Source organism: Onychomys torridus, chromosome 3 (assembly GCF_903995425.1).
Source record: "Onychomys torridus chromosome 3, mOncTor1.1, whole genome shotgun sequence".
NCBI lineage: Eukaryota > Metazoa > Chordata > Mammalia > Rodentia > Cricetidae > Onychomys > Onychomys torridus.
Window position 1 is genome coordinate 128,438,341 of NC_050445.1, and position 17,386 is coordinate 128,455,726.

Consider the following 17,386-nt stretch of genomic DNA (forward strand, 5'->3'; position numbering starts at 1 on the left):
TCAGAGGACACCTATTGCTAAAGCCACAATCACACTTGTCTTGGCAAGGATCAGTAGTTCTTTGTTTTGTGTCCTGTTTGTCCAGTTTGCTATCCAAACATTTGCCACAATAAAAACTCCATATGCAGTTTCTTCAATGTCCATATTTTCTTTGAAGTAGATTGGTACTGCCAGGAGCCAACATGTCATAAAAAAGAAAAAAGAATCTAAGTCATTAAAGCATTTTAAATGCCATATTCTGTAGATCCCTGAAGAGTTTGAAGATGACCTGTCTATCTAAAACATATCTCTGCTTAGCCTTGAAAACATATCTAATATGACTACAAGTTCAGTTATAATATCTAACTACTACTAACTTTCATTTTTTATATCCTAATATTTGGTAATAATAACATTCAAGGACTAGAAAATTGCATTACATTGTTAAATGAACTGTATAAATACAATATCTTGAATAAGATTAGAAATATACATATAGTATTTTCTTACAATATCAATCTCAATATACATAATTTGTATACAATATATAAAAATCCAATCCAATGTAAAGTATTTAAAAGTACTAGTTGTCTTTTATAAGTAAATTCAATAAACTACCTTTTTATCTATATCATACCTATATGCTCTCTTTTTTCTTTTCAAAGTAAATTCAATATCTACTCTTTATTCTATCTATATCTCTTTTTTTCAGAGTAGATTCAATAATCTACATCTTATCTATAGGAGAGTGCACAAGAGAGGATTCTGCAGCTTCATGTACCTGAAGCATCTCCAGAGAGTTAAGGGAGTTGTGTGGGTGCCAGCTCAAGAAGTATAGATCTAGGTCACCATCCCTGCAATTGCGTTACTGATCCAGCAACCTGGGACCTGGTAGCAGCGGAGGTGGTGGAGGATGAAAGAATATGGGCAGTTCTGAGCCAACCTGTTTTTACTGTGTGTCTGCTAGAGAGTGTTGTAGTTGATTGACAAGCCAGTTCACAATGGGATTAAAAAACAATATTACTAACAACCAAACAAAACTGAGTTTCTGAAAGAAATGCGTAATGACACAGTAAAACAGTATGAAGCAAAAACAAAGATTATAAATGATAAAAATATCATTATGATTATAGTAAGTGAAGGAAAATAGCAATGCTTCACAAATCTGAAATGAAATAAAGGGCACATGCCCACTCTTTCACTCTTATTCAATGTAATGCTCAAACCTCAGCCATAGAAAAAATGCAAGAGGGAGAAATAAAAGGGTTGTAAATGAAGAAGTCAAACTACAACAATATGCTCTTATAATTAAAAGATTCTCAAAATTCTACCTGAAACCTCTTGTACCTGAAAATGCTTTCAGCAAAGAGCAGGATATAAACAAAGAGCATTCTATAAAGTGAACATACAAAACCCAATAGCTGTTCTGTGTAATCGTAACAAACATACTAGGAAAGAAGCCAGGAATATATTCCATTCACAACTTCAAAATAAAATACCTAGGAACCAGTTTATGCAAGGAAGTTGAAGATTCCTACAATGAAATCACTGTGATGTTTAATAATGAAGTTGAAGAAGACAGAGGATGGAAAGATCTTCCACACTCATCAATACAGAAAGCCATGTAGGCTGTGGTAACAGTGTGATACAAGAATGCAATCCACACCAGTATCCCAAGATCATTGCCCTAAGAGTTGGAACATCAACAGTGAAAACCTCACTAACATCCACTGGAAAGTGAGTGTTGCAGAGTTCAGTTGTGCAGTAACTTAAGCACCTCTTGCTTTGAATTACATTGAAAGGGTGAAGCCCTGTGTGTGCATCACTGCTTCAATCATGAGAAAAAAAGGAAATCATGAGTTTAATGTTGGCTCCGTTTTGGAGGTTCTTCTCCATGGGAGGAAGGTCCTGTGTGAGTCTGCAGTGAGGTAGCACATCAGGACAGGAGTGTGTGGAGAAAAGCTGAGCACTTTGTGGATAGGAAAAAGGAGGAGATCACAGCACACTTCTCCCCATGAGCACAGGGTTAGTGACCTCACACCTTACCATTGGCCCTGTATTCATTCATGTTCCACCAGCACAGGAAACAGCAGGCTGGAGACCAAGGCATTACTACATAGGCCTTCTGGGGAGAGTCAAGACGCAGTGAACTTCAGTTCTTCATTGGGAAGCACTGAGATTCACTCAGTCCCTTCAAATAAAATGATACTATTCAAGGATATCAGGGTCTGAGACATTTCTATCTGTCAAATACCTGGAAACAGACATGTCCGATTTTCCCTCATATTGTCAGTATCTCCAGTTCAGGTACCAGCTAACCTGAATTTTTTCTTAAAAACTGTAGAACTGTGGTATGCTGAGTGTCCAGACTAATAACTAAGCCAAGCATTATTATCTACCCTGGGTTTCATATTAGAGACATGGCCAAGATATCTGACATTCTGTCAACAGACAAAGCTGGGACTCCTAAACTGGATGCTGACTGACAGGAATTGTGGGTTATGAGAAGGTGTTACTGGTTACAGGGGTAAATGTTCCTCCATTAGTGAAGGCTTCATGTGGACTCAGCATTGGCTTTAGAGGAAGAAGGCAGAGAGAACTGTCCTATACTCCGTGATGCCTGTTCACTCTAACTTAGGTTTCCAGACTCCTTCTTCATTTGAAACTCACAGATCACTGTCTCTTCTGCTCCTGATGACATTTAGATTACAGCCTCTTAGTGGAGCCAACTTCCCCTTCTTATCTGAAGCAGGACACATTCTTCCTTCTCAATCTTATTAAATCCAATTGTTTTCTCTTGTTGAGAAGTATCCCAATGCAAAAATATATTGTTATGACATACAAAAATAGTTTAGGCTAGAGAGATGGATCAGTGGACATAATCTTAATTTTTGGCATCCACATGGCAGTTCACAGCTATCTACCACAATAGTTACAAATGACCCAATGCCCTCTTCTGGGATCCAAGGGCAACAGTTGCAAATGTGGTACTTGAAGTCAAAATACATACACACACATAGAATAAATAGAAAGACAACTTTTAAAAAAGTTTAATTCTTAGGGATCACAGTGCTTCTGCAACTCATATCCTTTACAGCAGAGCTGAAAGCGAACTCCTCATATGGAAACTCAAAATAACAAAAAGTGACAATTCTAAGAGGCCAGACAAAAACTCACCTGGGATACACCATATAGAACACCCTAGGGATAGGAAATTCTTTGCTAATCATAACTGCCACAGGGTGTCACAAGAGCAGGTGTCCTTCAAGCACCAAGTCAAGCGTTTCTGAGTTGATTTGCATATTGAGACATTAGCAACAGTGCAGATTCCTCAAAGTATCTTTAAAGGCAACTTGTCTGTGCCCAAGAAACAGTCTCAGAGATGAGGTCAGCTGTTCTCCTGTTGTGGGTACTGCTGCTCTGGGTTCCAGGTGAGAGGATACAGTGTTGGGAGCATCCCTTGTAGCACTTGTTTTCCATGCCTTGATGTCCTGACCATTGAAATTATGGCATTTGATTAGTGTTATGTTTCCCTTTTATTTTATGGCTTCTCAGAGTATAGCTCATGAATGTTGTTACAGATTCCACACACATGATGGTGTTTCACTAGGATGATTTTAGTATATCTGTGACAATAAGATGTGTTTATTATTTGTGACTCCACTGACAACATTGTGCTGACCCAGTTCCCACTTTGATGCCTGTGTCTGTAGGGCTGAGGGGCACCATCTCCTGTAGGGTCAATAAGAGTGACATTTCATCTGCCAATAGTTATGTGCACTGGTACCAACAGAAACAAGGACAGTCCCCCAAACTCCTCATCTTTGGATTATCTCACCTAGCATCTGTTGTCCCTGCCAGGTTCAGTGGCAGTAGGTCTGGGACAAACTGTACCCTCACCATCCATCCTGTGGAGGCTGATGATGCTGTAACCTTTCACTGTTAGCAGAGTAAGGAGTTTCCTCCCACAGTGCTCCAGGGCTAAACAAAAACTTCATGGGTTTGCTGATCACTGTCTGGCTTTTATATTATACAAACCATAACATGGAACTTTGACGCTGCCTGGTTTCTGCCCTGGCCACTCCCATCTCACACAGGGAACCAAGGGTAGATATAAAAGTAAATGGACACCCCATTTCGTTCCTTTGGGACACTGGAGCTACCTACTCTGTTCTAAGAGAGTTTGGGGGCCTACCTCTCCTTCTTGTCTCCCTATTGTCAGGGTTGGGGGACACCTTACCTACCTCACCAGACACCACCACTTAACTGCATTTTCAGAGGCATCCCTCTCACACACACATTCTTAGTGGTGCCAAGATGCCCTGTACCTTTAATGGGGAGGGATCTTCTAGCTAAGGTAGGAGCATCCATTTCTTTTGCTCCACACATTCGCCTCATCCCAGATGCACCAGCAGCTTCTCTTCTTCTCCTAGCCACTCACTTTACTGACTCTAACAATTCTTTTCCCTTGCCAGCCTCTCAGGTAGACCAAAAGCCTCTTTCAATTTTTCCATTTGAACTAATGTATGGAAGGCCAGTTCTCACACCAAGTCTATTATCCAACCCTCCAACTGTTCCAGATAGCCTGTTAACTCCCTTTCTATGTCAGCTAAGATCTATCCTATGGAGCTACACAGTCTGGTCATTACCTCAGCTGTGTGACAATAATTATCCACCTCCAATCCACATTGGGGATTAGGTTCTTCTCTTTCCTCCAGGCCAGTGCCCTTCACCCCCTTCCCCTAAGTGGCAGGGGCCCTTCAAGGTAATTCTTGTGACTCCTACAGCTGCTAAACTAGAGGGCTTTCCTCACTGGGTCCACCTGTCTCATCAAAAACCTTTTATTTCACCTCCACCCCAGAAAAATCTCTCCTCATATACAGTAAAACAAACAGGGCCTTGTACTCTTAAGCTCCAGAGGACATCAGGATCCACTGCCTTGTCACCAATTCCAGAGGAATAAGGTATCACCCCTTCCTTTCCCAACTAGGGCCACTCAGAGCCAGAGGCCATCAGAAATATCCAGGTGGTAAGGATATAACAGTCTATCATTGTAAAATACACAGCAACTGATCACCTGTGTTTCCTAAATACTAAATTAATAAAACAAACAGGTGCCTTAAATAAAGTACCTCTAATAAGGCTTGTTTCAGGTAAAAAATTAAGCAGCGTACTAAAACACCATAATAATCATTAATTTTATCACAGCCACCTTTTTAACATGTCTCCATCTGGACAGGCCAGATCTACCTCAAATAAATGTCAACTCCAAAATAAAATAATAATGATTCTTTTTCTCTAAGCCTTTTTTTATGTCACCAGTATCTTGTCAGACAGAAGTTTCCCAGCCACACCACAAAGGATGGACAGCTGCAGGACAAGGGACAACAAAACTTCATCCCAAGACTTCAGGAGCCTGCCTCCCCATTTCCCACAAGAACCAACTTATGCACACCACTCCGCCTGAAGAAGTCTTTGAGAGAATCAGCACTCCATACCCACTCATGCACATGTTTTTCTTTTTTTAGAAAAAACAAGTCAGGGGTGATATGAATTCACAACATGCCCCCACAGTTGGGCATGCCCGGCAGACCTCGACACTTCTGCCTAGCTATTTCTGGTTCAAAATAGCCATTTCTGGGTCAAAATGTCTCTCGTGACCAGGACCCCGTGGCTTTGCATGGTTGTGAAGCAACCTTTGGTTGGGAGCAATCTCTGATGTTGAGTTCTATAGGTTTCTGTAAAATTGTTACTTGACTTAAGAAGGTAGAGTTCTCTTCTGGGAAGGTGTTTTTCCCTGTTCACTTTGTCAGAAAGACCATCTTAACCCAATTTCAATACCACTAATTTCTAACTTATCCTAGAATATGCATTTTTGGAATAAATACTCTTGGCAGTGTTGGTCTTCCACGACTTCTTGGAGAAATCTTGTTTCTTTCATTCCTCTCCATCCCCACAAGGGAGAGCCCTCTTTCTGTTTCCTGAAATTGTAGGGAGGATACATGTTAGTTTCTGTTGGGTTTACCTTACTTCAAGATTAAAGTTCCCCTGATCTCAGGTTTAATGTCCCCAGGAGCTCCAAAAAACAGTTATGGGCTTCTCTTTGTGTCTCTCTTCCATGTTTGGCGCAGAAACTGGAGTCCAAATGTCTGAGGCACTGTTCATTGTCCTTACTGTAAGGGTTGCTGTGGAGATGGGGGAAAACAAAAATAAAGATCATTAGTTCTCTCGCTTTTTGGCTTTCCTCTTTTCTGCTTTCCATTTTTCCTTTCTTTTATTGCATAGTTTCAAATCTATGTTACCTAATTTGTTGTTGTAAATTTTTTGAACATAACATTTCTGTAGGAATGCCAATATGAGATAGTTCTCCAATATGAGATAGTTCTCCTAATGTTTCTGCAAAAGTCACCTGAAAACATTGTGCATTGGATTCTAACCTACACCTGCTATTAGAGCACATTATAGATTTCTGTTGGAGAGCTTTAAGTCAATATCTATCAGAGAATGATCATGCTCTCTATGGTGGTATATTTGCCTGTTGATTGACACCAGCCACTCTTACACACAGTGCCCATGCATTTGATTTTGTATTTGCTGGCTGCTTTGCATGGGCCTCCACAGTCCAGCCCAGCTGCTCAGAATTTATAAACCAGACCTTTACCATGAGAACTGAGTAGTATCAGACAGCAGGGGGAGCAAGATGGAGTCACAGACCCAGGTCCTCATGTTCCTGCTGCTCTGGGTGTCTGGTGAGAATTCAAAAGTATTATATTCTTTTTAGACTCATTTCTTTGTATATAAAAAATTTACAATGTGTGCTAGGACATAATAGTTCTTACACAATAATACTTTGACAATATGACATTACAAGGATATTAAATGACAAATTTCAACTGTTACTATATTCTCTGTTTGCATATTATGCATTTTCATTATGCATTCCTATTGCAGGTGCCTGTGCAGATATCATAATGACCCAGTCTCCATCTTCCCTGGCTGTGTCAGTAGGAGAGAAGGTCACCATCAGCTGCAAGTCCAGTCAGAGTCTTTTATACAGTGAAAACCAGAAGAGCTACTTGAACTGGTACCAGCAGAAACCAGGGCAATCTCCTAAACTGCTAGTCTACTGGGCATCCACTCGGGACTCTGGAGTCCCTGATCGCTTCATAGGCAGTGGATCTGGAACAGACTTCACTCTCACCATCAGTAGTGTCCAGGCTGAAGACCTGGCAGATTACTACTGTATGCAGGATTATGATCCTCCTCCCACAGTGCTTCAGCTGCCAACAAAATCTTCTCTGAGAGTCTCTCCAGCTGCCTGCACCACACATAGCCCTGGACATGCACACTTTCACTTCCCCCCTTCTGCCTGAGAGCTGCTGTGCCTGAAGCACTGACGTAAAAGTTTGTAGAGCCCAGCAAAATATAATGGGTTCAATGTCTCTTATGTCTTTTGGTATGAAAAACTTTTTTATGATAATACAAAGGAGAACTCAGTATTATCTTTTGTAGCTGAAGTTTTTCTGTGTCCTGGCCTGCTGGCAGTTGGGACAAATCTCTCCCACTAGCGTCCCCCAAGTAAACACACAGAGGCTTATATTAATTAAACTGTTTGGCCATTAGCTCAGGCATACCACTGATTAGCTCTTACATTTAAAATAACCCATATATCTTGTGTATGTTTAGCCACATGGCTTGGTACCTTTTCCCAGTTCTGCCTATACATCTTGCTTCTCCTGGCGGCAACTGGCAGCATCTCTTGACTCAGCCTTCCTCTTCCCAGAATTCTCCTTGTCTGTTTTTCCTGCCTGGCTACTGGCCAATCAGTTTTTTTATTTATTAACCAAGCAGAGCAACACATTCACAGCATACAGAGTGACATACACAGCAATCTTTCTATCCCTTCTGTAACACATTAGCACAAACTCTGTGCTTGAATACGAGGGATTTATCTTTTTATAGTTCTGGTGTCCATCACAAGAGTCTATGGACTGAAGTGATGATGATGACAAACTGTATTTCTGTGTGGAGGCTGTGGAAAGAGTGTTTCCTATTTTTTCTAATTCTGGAGTGCTTTCCTAATTCTTTCCTGGAGCCTGCTTCTTCTGATTTTTCCTTTCTTTTCTATAAATTCTTTTACTTTTTATTACATTTTAGTTCATTAAGTACCCATTTTCTGTGTCTATGTAAATGTGCATTTATGTGTGTGTATGCATGTGCATGTTTCTAGGTGCACATGTGACATGGCATAGTTGTGGAGGTCAGAGGACATTTGGACTTGATTGTCTCTTTGTCATTTGGGTTCTAGGGATCAAATTCAGGTTTGTCATCAAGCTTGGTAGCAAGTGTCTTTGCCATCTAGTCCATCTTGCTTCCTGTAGATGTAACCATCTTGTTAAATAAGAAACACAGAGCCAAATACAGAGTGAATAGCCAAGAGGTCAGAGCAAAGCTGAGAGCTGAAAACCTTATCCTTCACTGCTGCTGCTGTCTTTCCTCTCTGCAAGAAACCTACTTCCTGTGTCCTGTCTTTTTTATAGCCTCTCAGTTCTGCCTTCTCATTGGTTGTAAACCCAACCACATGACCTCCTCATCACTGCCTGTCTATACATACCTCCAGGTCTTCTATGGTTGGTATTGAGATTAAAGGCGTGTGTCGCTATGCTGGTTGTATCCTTGAACACACAGAGATCCTGCCTAGCTCTGCCTCCCAAGTGCTGGGATTAAAGGCGTGCACCACCACCGCCCAGCTTCTGCTATGGCTTGCTCTGACCCCAAGGCAACTTTATTAACATACAAATAAAATCACATTTCAGTACAAATAAAATATCACCAAAGCTGCCCCTTATAATCTTTTACTGATGTAAATTCATTGAACACAATTTTCTTAAAAGCAATGTTTTTCTAGTATATCATTTATTTTGACCATATTCCCTAACCTTCTGTGTTTCCCCTTCCCTTTACTGCTGTCTTTTCTTCCCTTTGTCCCTCTTCTACTTTTATCTCCCTCTCATACATATACACTCACCCATGCCTGCATATCCTGCCACACACACTCACACAACCCACAAACACACTTATGCACATATATGCAATAGATATACACATATCCACATACATACACATACATGAACAATGTGTTCACACACAGTCATATATATGTATATATACATACATACTCATGCACTCATACAAAATATAGATACTTAGGACCTGCAAACGAGAGAAATTGTGATATTTGTTGCCTTTGTTTCTGGGGCCACATCTCCTTCAGAAGTCTATGCATCTGATTTCCAACTGTGGAGCTGAGATCCCTGCCTTCACTCTAATGGTGGATATAACTTTCTGTCAGCAGATGCTCCCTTCCAGTCTTTACATCTTATGTCAATTAGTAGAGATTCGTTTTTGAGGGGAATATTTTGTGTTTCTCTGCAAACCATATTATAACTAATGATGCCCATAGTCTCATTAGAAAATATATTGAACACTTATGTTGGAAATATTGCAGGGAACAAGTATGTTGCAGACTACATAAAATTGCAAGAGATCTCCCAGTTCCTTAAAGCTGAATGGTTCTCTGAGTGATTTTGGGCAGTGAACACTTGAGTGGAGGTTGCTAAGTTTAGAAAAGCCTCAAATAAAGAAAAAAATTAATTAAGCCAACAGATATGAACCACACCAAGAGACAGAAAATCATTAAAAATGAAGTAAAAACTGATGCCCCAAAAGTATAATAATTCACTCAAGGATTCAACTCAAAGGTCTGAATAGGTAAAATGTTGGCTTAAGATGTCAAAAACATGCTCATAAAATTATGAATTGCCACAAAAGATTCAAACAAAAAATTCATTCAGTCAATGATGTAGGGAGGAAGGCTAGTGATATATGTGCAATCATAAACATAACAAACAAAATTATCAGCAACATGGCAGAATAATTGAATAATGGAAAAACCATAATTGAAATGTTAAATTAAAATTTCATAGTATCAAAACAACATTCAGTGAAGGGACACTAGCCCATTTGAGCATATGACTCTGGCAGGCCTTCTCCTTCTCCCCAGTTTCCTCTGCCTTGATAAAAACCATTAGATTACTTTCCTGAAGCTAGCCGCCAAGGTTTATATACTTATTTGGCCAATCCCTCCTCCTGAGGCTGACCACCAAGGTTCAGCTGTCAAAGTATCAAAATTCAGCAATCAAAAGCCCCCATTAGCTCACCTAATTAATATGTCCATGAAGATTAAGCACCTTATCCTAACACTGGGTTTCTACCTTTATAGACTATCATTTTCCTATGTGTTATGCCTGTCTCTCTATACAGAGGCAGTTCTTTTTCCTTCCAGGACCAATACCCCTGCCCCCCTTTCTCATTACATTCCCTTTCTCCCTCATCCTCTATCCCCTGTCTTTTTCTGCTATTCCCTGCTCTCTCTCCATCTGGCACAAATAAATCTCCTTTGTGCTGAGAAACTGGTCTCGAGGATCCTGAGCTGGTTCATTTCCTTTCTCACAGAACAGAGAAATAACCATAAGGCTCAGTAAAGTGGAAGAAAGACTATCCTGGACCAGGGCAGAAATTGAAGAAACATAGCATTGAAATATCATTGGTTAAAAATTATCATAATTATAATGTCAAAGAATTCTAGCATGCAATGAAGAGACCAATACCAAGAATTATAAAATATAGAAGAGCTGAGATAAAAAACTAAAGATATAGGGAACATACTGAATTAAAGGAGAACAGAAAAATTTATATTTATAAAAATTTGGCAAATACAAAAAGGCATTTAGTTCTCCAAAACAATATCACCAGAGAAGAACCTCTCTAGGTCATAGATTGTCACTATTATGTAAAACAAACAAACAAACAAACAAACAAAAACCACAAAGTAAAGAATCAACATCAAAAAGGATAATGAAAAAAAATGCCAAGTCAATTCCAAAGGCAACCATATCAGAAAGACAGATAAACTCCAATCCAAAACCTTAAAGACTGTAAACGCATGAAATAATATATTTCAGACTCTGATGGTAGGTAATTGTAATAAGTTAGCTATGTCCAGCAAAATTGTATTTTAAATTGAGGGAGAAATAAGGACATTACAAGACAATCACAAACTAAGACATTTTGTGACCATGAAGACAGCACTGCTGAAGATACTATAAAAATACTATGCACACAGAAAAAAGAATGACTATCTCATTCATGAGAATACAGACAAATGTTCATGTCATGAGAGGAATAAATGAACAATGGCCATCAGGAAAGGAGGTATTGGTATGTCCTATGCTATAAGCCAGAAATGCTAAAATATTGAGCGGTTGGGAAAAGGAAATAAACCACAATATAATACACCAAGAGCCTCCCCCCAAATTACAGAAATTACTGAATATTAATTAATAATCTATGTGACCCCAACACATATTGTTGGACTATGTTACAAACTTCACCCAACTGTCTGTTTTTCCAAGGAACACACCTAACTGGTAATGACACACACGTGCTGAGAGTCAAATGGTGGATGTGTATCTACCAAGAAAATGGGGACCCAAAACTAAGCTGGCACAGCTCTGCTGTTACCTTTTACATTAGAATCTGATCAAGGCTGAATCAAATAGATAAAGAAAACCATAAAGGAAATGAGTCACCCAAAGTATATAACCATTTAAAATGTATACACATCAATTTTGGGGCTCCAGTTTTATAAAACAAAGCTGGATAGATGCTGGGAGGCCCTACTGGTCAGAGGTTGCAGTCTACCATGGCCAGACAGCCCTCTCTGAGCTTGGTAACATGGCAGACTTCCTTCCCCCAAGCCCCTCTCTGGTGGAAGGCACCCTGTTCTCTACATGATTTTATTTGAAGACTGTTTCTTGGCTTGGATGCCTGACTTATCTCTAGCATGACCCTTGACACAGTTCCCTGCAGAAGTTTTCTGCCTGTTGCCTATATGGTAATTAGACATTGTACAAGGAGCTTTTGACAGGACTATTCTTCCACAGATGATAACCAAGACTTACACTAGGAGCTTTATGATAGGATATGAAAATTAGGTGATGTCTTAGCCACAGTCTCATCCTTTACATCTCCCCTCACTCTGGAATAAAGCAGAGCTGCCTCACTGAAGATGCTTCCCAGAAGGCCATTGTTCATTTATTCCTCTCATGACATGAACATTTGTCTGTATTCTCATGATTGAGATAATCATTCTTTTTTCTGTGTGCATAGTATTTTTATAGTATCTTCAGCAGTGCTGTCTTCATGGTCACAAAATGTCTTAGTTGTGATTATCTTGTAATGTCCTTATTTCTCCCTCAATTTAAAATACAATTTTGTAGGCCACCTAAATCTCTGTTGCTGTTTCTGTCCCTTTGTCCTTTCAGACTGATGGCCAATGAACTGCAAGGAAAAAGGGGGTCCCACAGATAGAATGGACACTGAAGGTCAGATTTGTCCTGCTATATAATAGCAGGGGTTAATTTCAGCAAACTGTCCTCTTCTTCAGATTCATAATTAAAACCACCAGCAAAGCTTTAGAATTAAACTGCATGAGAAATGAATGGCCACCATGACATCTAAAATATATCCCAGTTATCATGTATGCAAATATATTATCTATCATTCTTAGCATACCACCAACCTTCTAAAAAATAGACTTCATTTTTAAGTTGCAATCTAAGTCTTAAGAAAGTAAGAGAATCTAAATGAAACTAGAAATCGGTACAGAGAGAAATTACAGGGACTAAATAATTCATTGGAGAGTGGACAGTAGCCTCCTAAATTACCATTGATTTACTGAAGAAGTCAGGGAGAAAAACAATCCCTAGATCAAAGGAAAATGACAGCACTGCTTCCCTACATCTTTGGGAGGCAGCTATGTGATGCCTGGAGGAAAGTTCACTACTTTGCATGCCTACATTAAAACCAGAAAGACCTCAAGTAAATGAACAAATTCAGAGAGATCTCAAATAAGCACCTAAAGATGAGCCTCAGGGTCTAAGGAAATGATCAAATCAAGTTCAGAGGCAGTCAGTAGTAAGAGGTGACAAAATTATGGCAGAAAGAAATGAAGTGGAGATTAAAATAACAATACATAAAATAATTCAAAGAGTTTGTTTTTTGGATAAATGGTTGGAAAATAGCATGTAAACTAGCCTAGAGAAAAAGAAAGACATCTAAATTAATAAAATCAGAGACAGAAGAGAGAGGCTTGCAACAGATTCACATAAGATGATCACTAAAGAGTATTGAGAAATCTTATACTTTTCCTACAAACTGGAAAATCTAGAAAAATAGATATATTTCTACACACAATTGTTATAAAATTATATTGGAAGATTATCAGTAATTCCAACAGAACCATAGCAAGCAACACTGTTGAAACACTCATAAAATGTCTATCAAAAGCACTTAAGAGAGAACTTGATGATATAAAGAATGTCCATTATATCACTGTAAAGAAGATGGAAGCTGAAATAGATGGTCTTAACCATGCAAATGCTGTTAGATCACAAGAAGAATGACAAGGAGGATCAGAAACTCCAGTCTATAGAATTCCAGGTAGAGCAGGCACATGCTAAAGCACAGCTGAAAAGACTCAGGTAAGATCTGGGAGAAAAAGGGAGAGAGATAAAAGACCTGTTGAAGACTGTTGAGAGTCTGCAGAAGAAGAGAAGAATGATGGTGCCTAGGTAGAGCCCCAGGATCAGAGAGGACACTTCTGCCAAAAGGCTGAAGAAAGAAGTTTTCCACCCAAATAGAGAAAATGAAAACTCCCTGGAACCCTACAAGCCAAACTGTACATACTTTTATTAATTCCTATATTTCAGAGTTTTTATGAGAACACTACCAATTGCAAAATGGTCTAGACAGATTGATTTCATAGAGAAATAAGCTTAGGGTGGAATCTGAAGTATCAACACAGCAATTTGAAAACTCCATGAAAGGGTCAAGGACAACACTGCCACATATATTGAGCCCCTTCAAAGCATCTTATCAGAGAGAAAAAGCCTTAGAAAATTCCCCTTCCAAAGTAGCCAAACTGAATCACAAATTCACAACTCAAGAAGTACTTATAAATTATTTCCAAGGACAAGTTAATGATTTGCAAAGTTAACAAGAATCATGCATTCCTCAAGTTTGAGAAGAAATCCTAAATGACAGGTCCCAAAACTCTTGGGAATATTGAAGGAAGATAATGAAAACCATACACCAGAGATGAAACATTTCATGAGTTTAGAAAGGGTGATCAGGCAGGTGGAGATGGAACATAAGCAGGGAGAGCAGAAACTCCAGCAGATGATACAGCAAACATACCAAGTAGTAGAAACTGAGCACAACAAGGGAGTTGAGAAATGGAAGAGACTTGCACAGCTAAAGAAGCAGGAGCTGGATAAGTTCTGCACAAAATTAGACTTCATGCTAGATATATTCTGTGGGAGCAGCATCAGCAGAGGTTAGATGTGCCAGTTGCTTTTGCAGATAAATACAGAAACATTTTTAGTTGGATCTCTCAATGGTGTGACCTTGTTGGAAAATAGATGGAAATGTGCCACTGTGGGACAGTTTTTGAAAAATAAGGATCCACTTAAGCCATAGGCAAATACCATCAGAATAACATATTGGAACTAATTGCCCTCAACATACAGGAAAAAGAACATACATGATGGTGTATTTTACCAAAAACTATTAACTAATCATGTTTGAGATGACTTATGAGAAAGCTCCATAATGTCCCATGACCATGATTTGCAAAGTTTACTGCAAAATGGCTCTCTCCTAGGCTACAGTGGAAAAAGAGAATTTGTCATCCTCAGCCACATTTTATAGATTAGATGTGTGCTTTCTATTTTCTGTATGTCAGAAAATCAGCTCTTTTTCATGAATAGATAGAAGAATGTGGGCCTCACGGTGCAAACAATCTCATCAACTGTCAGCTGAGTTATAGAGTATCATCAGTAATTGTAATGTCTGTTGTAATTTCTGTACAAGGATACAGAAAGTTCTCTTGGGCTTTTTGGACCTGATATAAAGTGACAGGTAATGGTATAGGTAAATATATCCCTTAATGTAGGCCAGGTCTAAAAAACAATAGTCCTAATTTTGGCAGCTCCAGAGTTATAAATCATATAAGAAATTTTACATTTTTGGTTCAAAAAGGAATATTATGCTTAATATAAAAATAAAAATATGCATAAAATAGCTAGATTATTTTACAATCCCATTTTTAAAGTAGATAAACATTTGAGATAGTGATAAATTGAAGCTATGGCCTGTTTGATTTCAAGTGGTCTCATAGTCTGTCTTATAGATCCCCTTTCTGGAGAGGGAGATATCTGAGAAGTCTTGGTGTCTTGGTATCTTTAATGGGTGCTCCTGGTCAACCACATGGAAGAGGCAGGTGACATGAGGATACCTGGTCCTCTTAGCACCAGGCAGCATGATAAAAGCTGCATAGTAAATTTTAATTTTTAGCTACTTTAAAATGTAAAAAGACACTGTGTGTAAGTTTTTAGAATATATTTTACATTAATGGTACATTTTGATTTGGAATATATTATGCAATTCAAAGGTAATACTTGCCATGTAGAACTTTTTATAAGGGAGAGGTGAATACATCTTAGTGAACTCATGAACAAAGCACTTGTTCAATACAAGAAGTGTAATTATTGTCTCAATGCCAACATTTTGTAATGTATTTTATTTCAAAGAGGGAAGTAAAAAAGCATTATTGTTTCTAATTTTTTTCTTGTACAATATTTCAAAGTTATTTAAAAATAACTGAAGCAAAGGACTCATGGATGCTTTGCAGAATCCTGACAGACCTTTAATGAAGAGCTGAAATTAATACTCCTAGAATTGTTCCATGCATTAGAAAAGGAAAGAACATCATTATACTCTTTGTATGAAGCCAGCATTACCCAGATGACAAAATAAAGATAAAGGGGAACAAACCAGAGAGGAGAGATCAGTTTCCCTGATTAACATAAGGACCCCATAATTCTCGCAATTGAAATCTAAGAACACATGAAGAGGCAAGTTGGTTTCTATTCAGGGATGGACGATTGGCTGAAACCCAAAAATACTACCTGCAATCAGCACAAAGTGCTTAAGAAGCCGAAATCTTGTCATTATCTTGATTAGTGCAGAAAATTCATTTAAACTCAGGATAAAAATCCCTGAATAAACTAGGAGTCAAAGGATCATTCCTAAATATAGTTATGGAATATAGGGCACAGTTGGTGGCATGGGCAGCCCTGAATGGAAGAAGGCAGAATATTGGTTTCTATTGTCAACATGGAGACAAACAAAATCAAATTTTCAGTTTCTTTTAATATTGGAGCATGTCATTATGGAGATAGATGTTTTTTGGTTGCACAATAAACTGCCCTTTAGCCAGATCATTTTTATTGAAAACATCAAACAGAGCACAGACAACTGATGGCTCACACTGTTCTGTGAAGGAAATGGAGACACAGGAGCACTGTTGAAGGGTTCTTTGAAGAAATCTTTGCTGATGTGGAACCAACATATTGCACAGATGAGTGTCTGCAACAACCTGGGAGCCCACCTGGTAGGGAATGTGTATGTCAAGTTTCTCCTTGAAGAGAATGTTTATAAGGTTGTGAAGGAGTTGAATAAACCTTGGTTTAATAGGCAGCCAATTCACACACAGGTGTCCTAGGTGTCTAATTGCAGAAAAGCCTAAAAACAAAATTCCAGTTTGAAATGGGAGAGTGCACAAGGGTGGCTTCTGCAACTTCATGCACGTGAAATATCTCCAGAGAGCTAAGGGAGCTGTGTAGTTGCCAATTCAAGAAGCATAGACCTAGGTCCCCATCCCTGCAACTGTGCTACTGATACAGAGACCAGGGCCTGGTAGCAGCATAAGAGATGGAGAAGAGAGGGATAAATCTGGGCAGTTCTGTGCCAAGTTGTTTTTACTGCTGGCAGACACTCTCGAAAAACAAACAAAAATAAATAAATAAATAAATAAATAAATAAATAAATAAATGATAACAACCAAACAAAGATAGATTCTTGAAAGAAATTACTAATGACAAGGCAAAACAATATAAAACTGAAACAAAGCTTAAGAATGATAAAAATTTCATTGTAATTTTACTAATTTGGGAGAAACTGAGCATTGCTTCACAAATATGAAATGAGAAAAGTGTACATGCCCACTCTCTCACTCTTATTCAATGAAATGTTCAAACCTCAGTTACAGAAAAAAGGCAAGAGAGAGAGAAATAAAAAGGAATATAAATAGTAAAAGGATAAGTCAAATTACAATATGTTCTTATACTTAAAAGACACTGAAAATTCAACCAGAAAATTCTTAGACCTGACAATATTTTCAGCAAAGAGCAGGATATACACAAAGAGCACTATATAAAGTAAA

At 38.6% G+C, this 17,386-nt stretch overlaps 1 pseudogene and 1 gene segment (V, D, J or C); both read left to right on the plus strand.

Moving 5' to 3' along the window:
* Nucleotides 1-6,679: 6,679 nt before the first annotated feature.
* LOC118580145 lies at nt 6,680-7,352 on the plus strand. The segment is given in 2 exon segments: nt 6,680-6,728; nt 6,931-7,352. Coding segments are annotated over 2 exon segments (471 nt in total).
* Nucleotides 7,353-16,278: 8,926 nt separating this feature from the next.
* LOC118580146 lies at nt 16,279-16,842 on the plus strand (annotated as a pseudogene).
* The last annotated feature ends 544 nt before the right edge of the window (nt 16,843-17,386 follow it).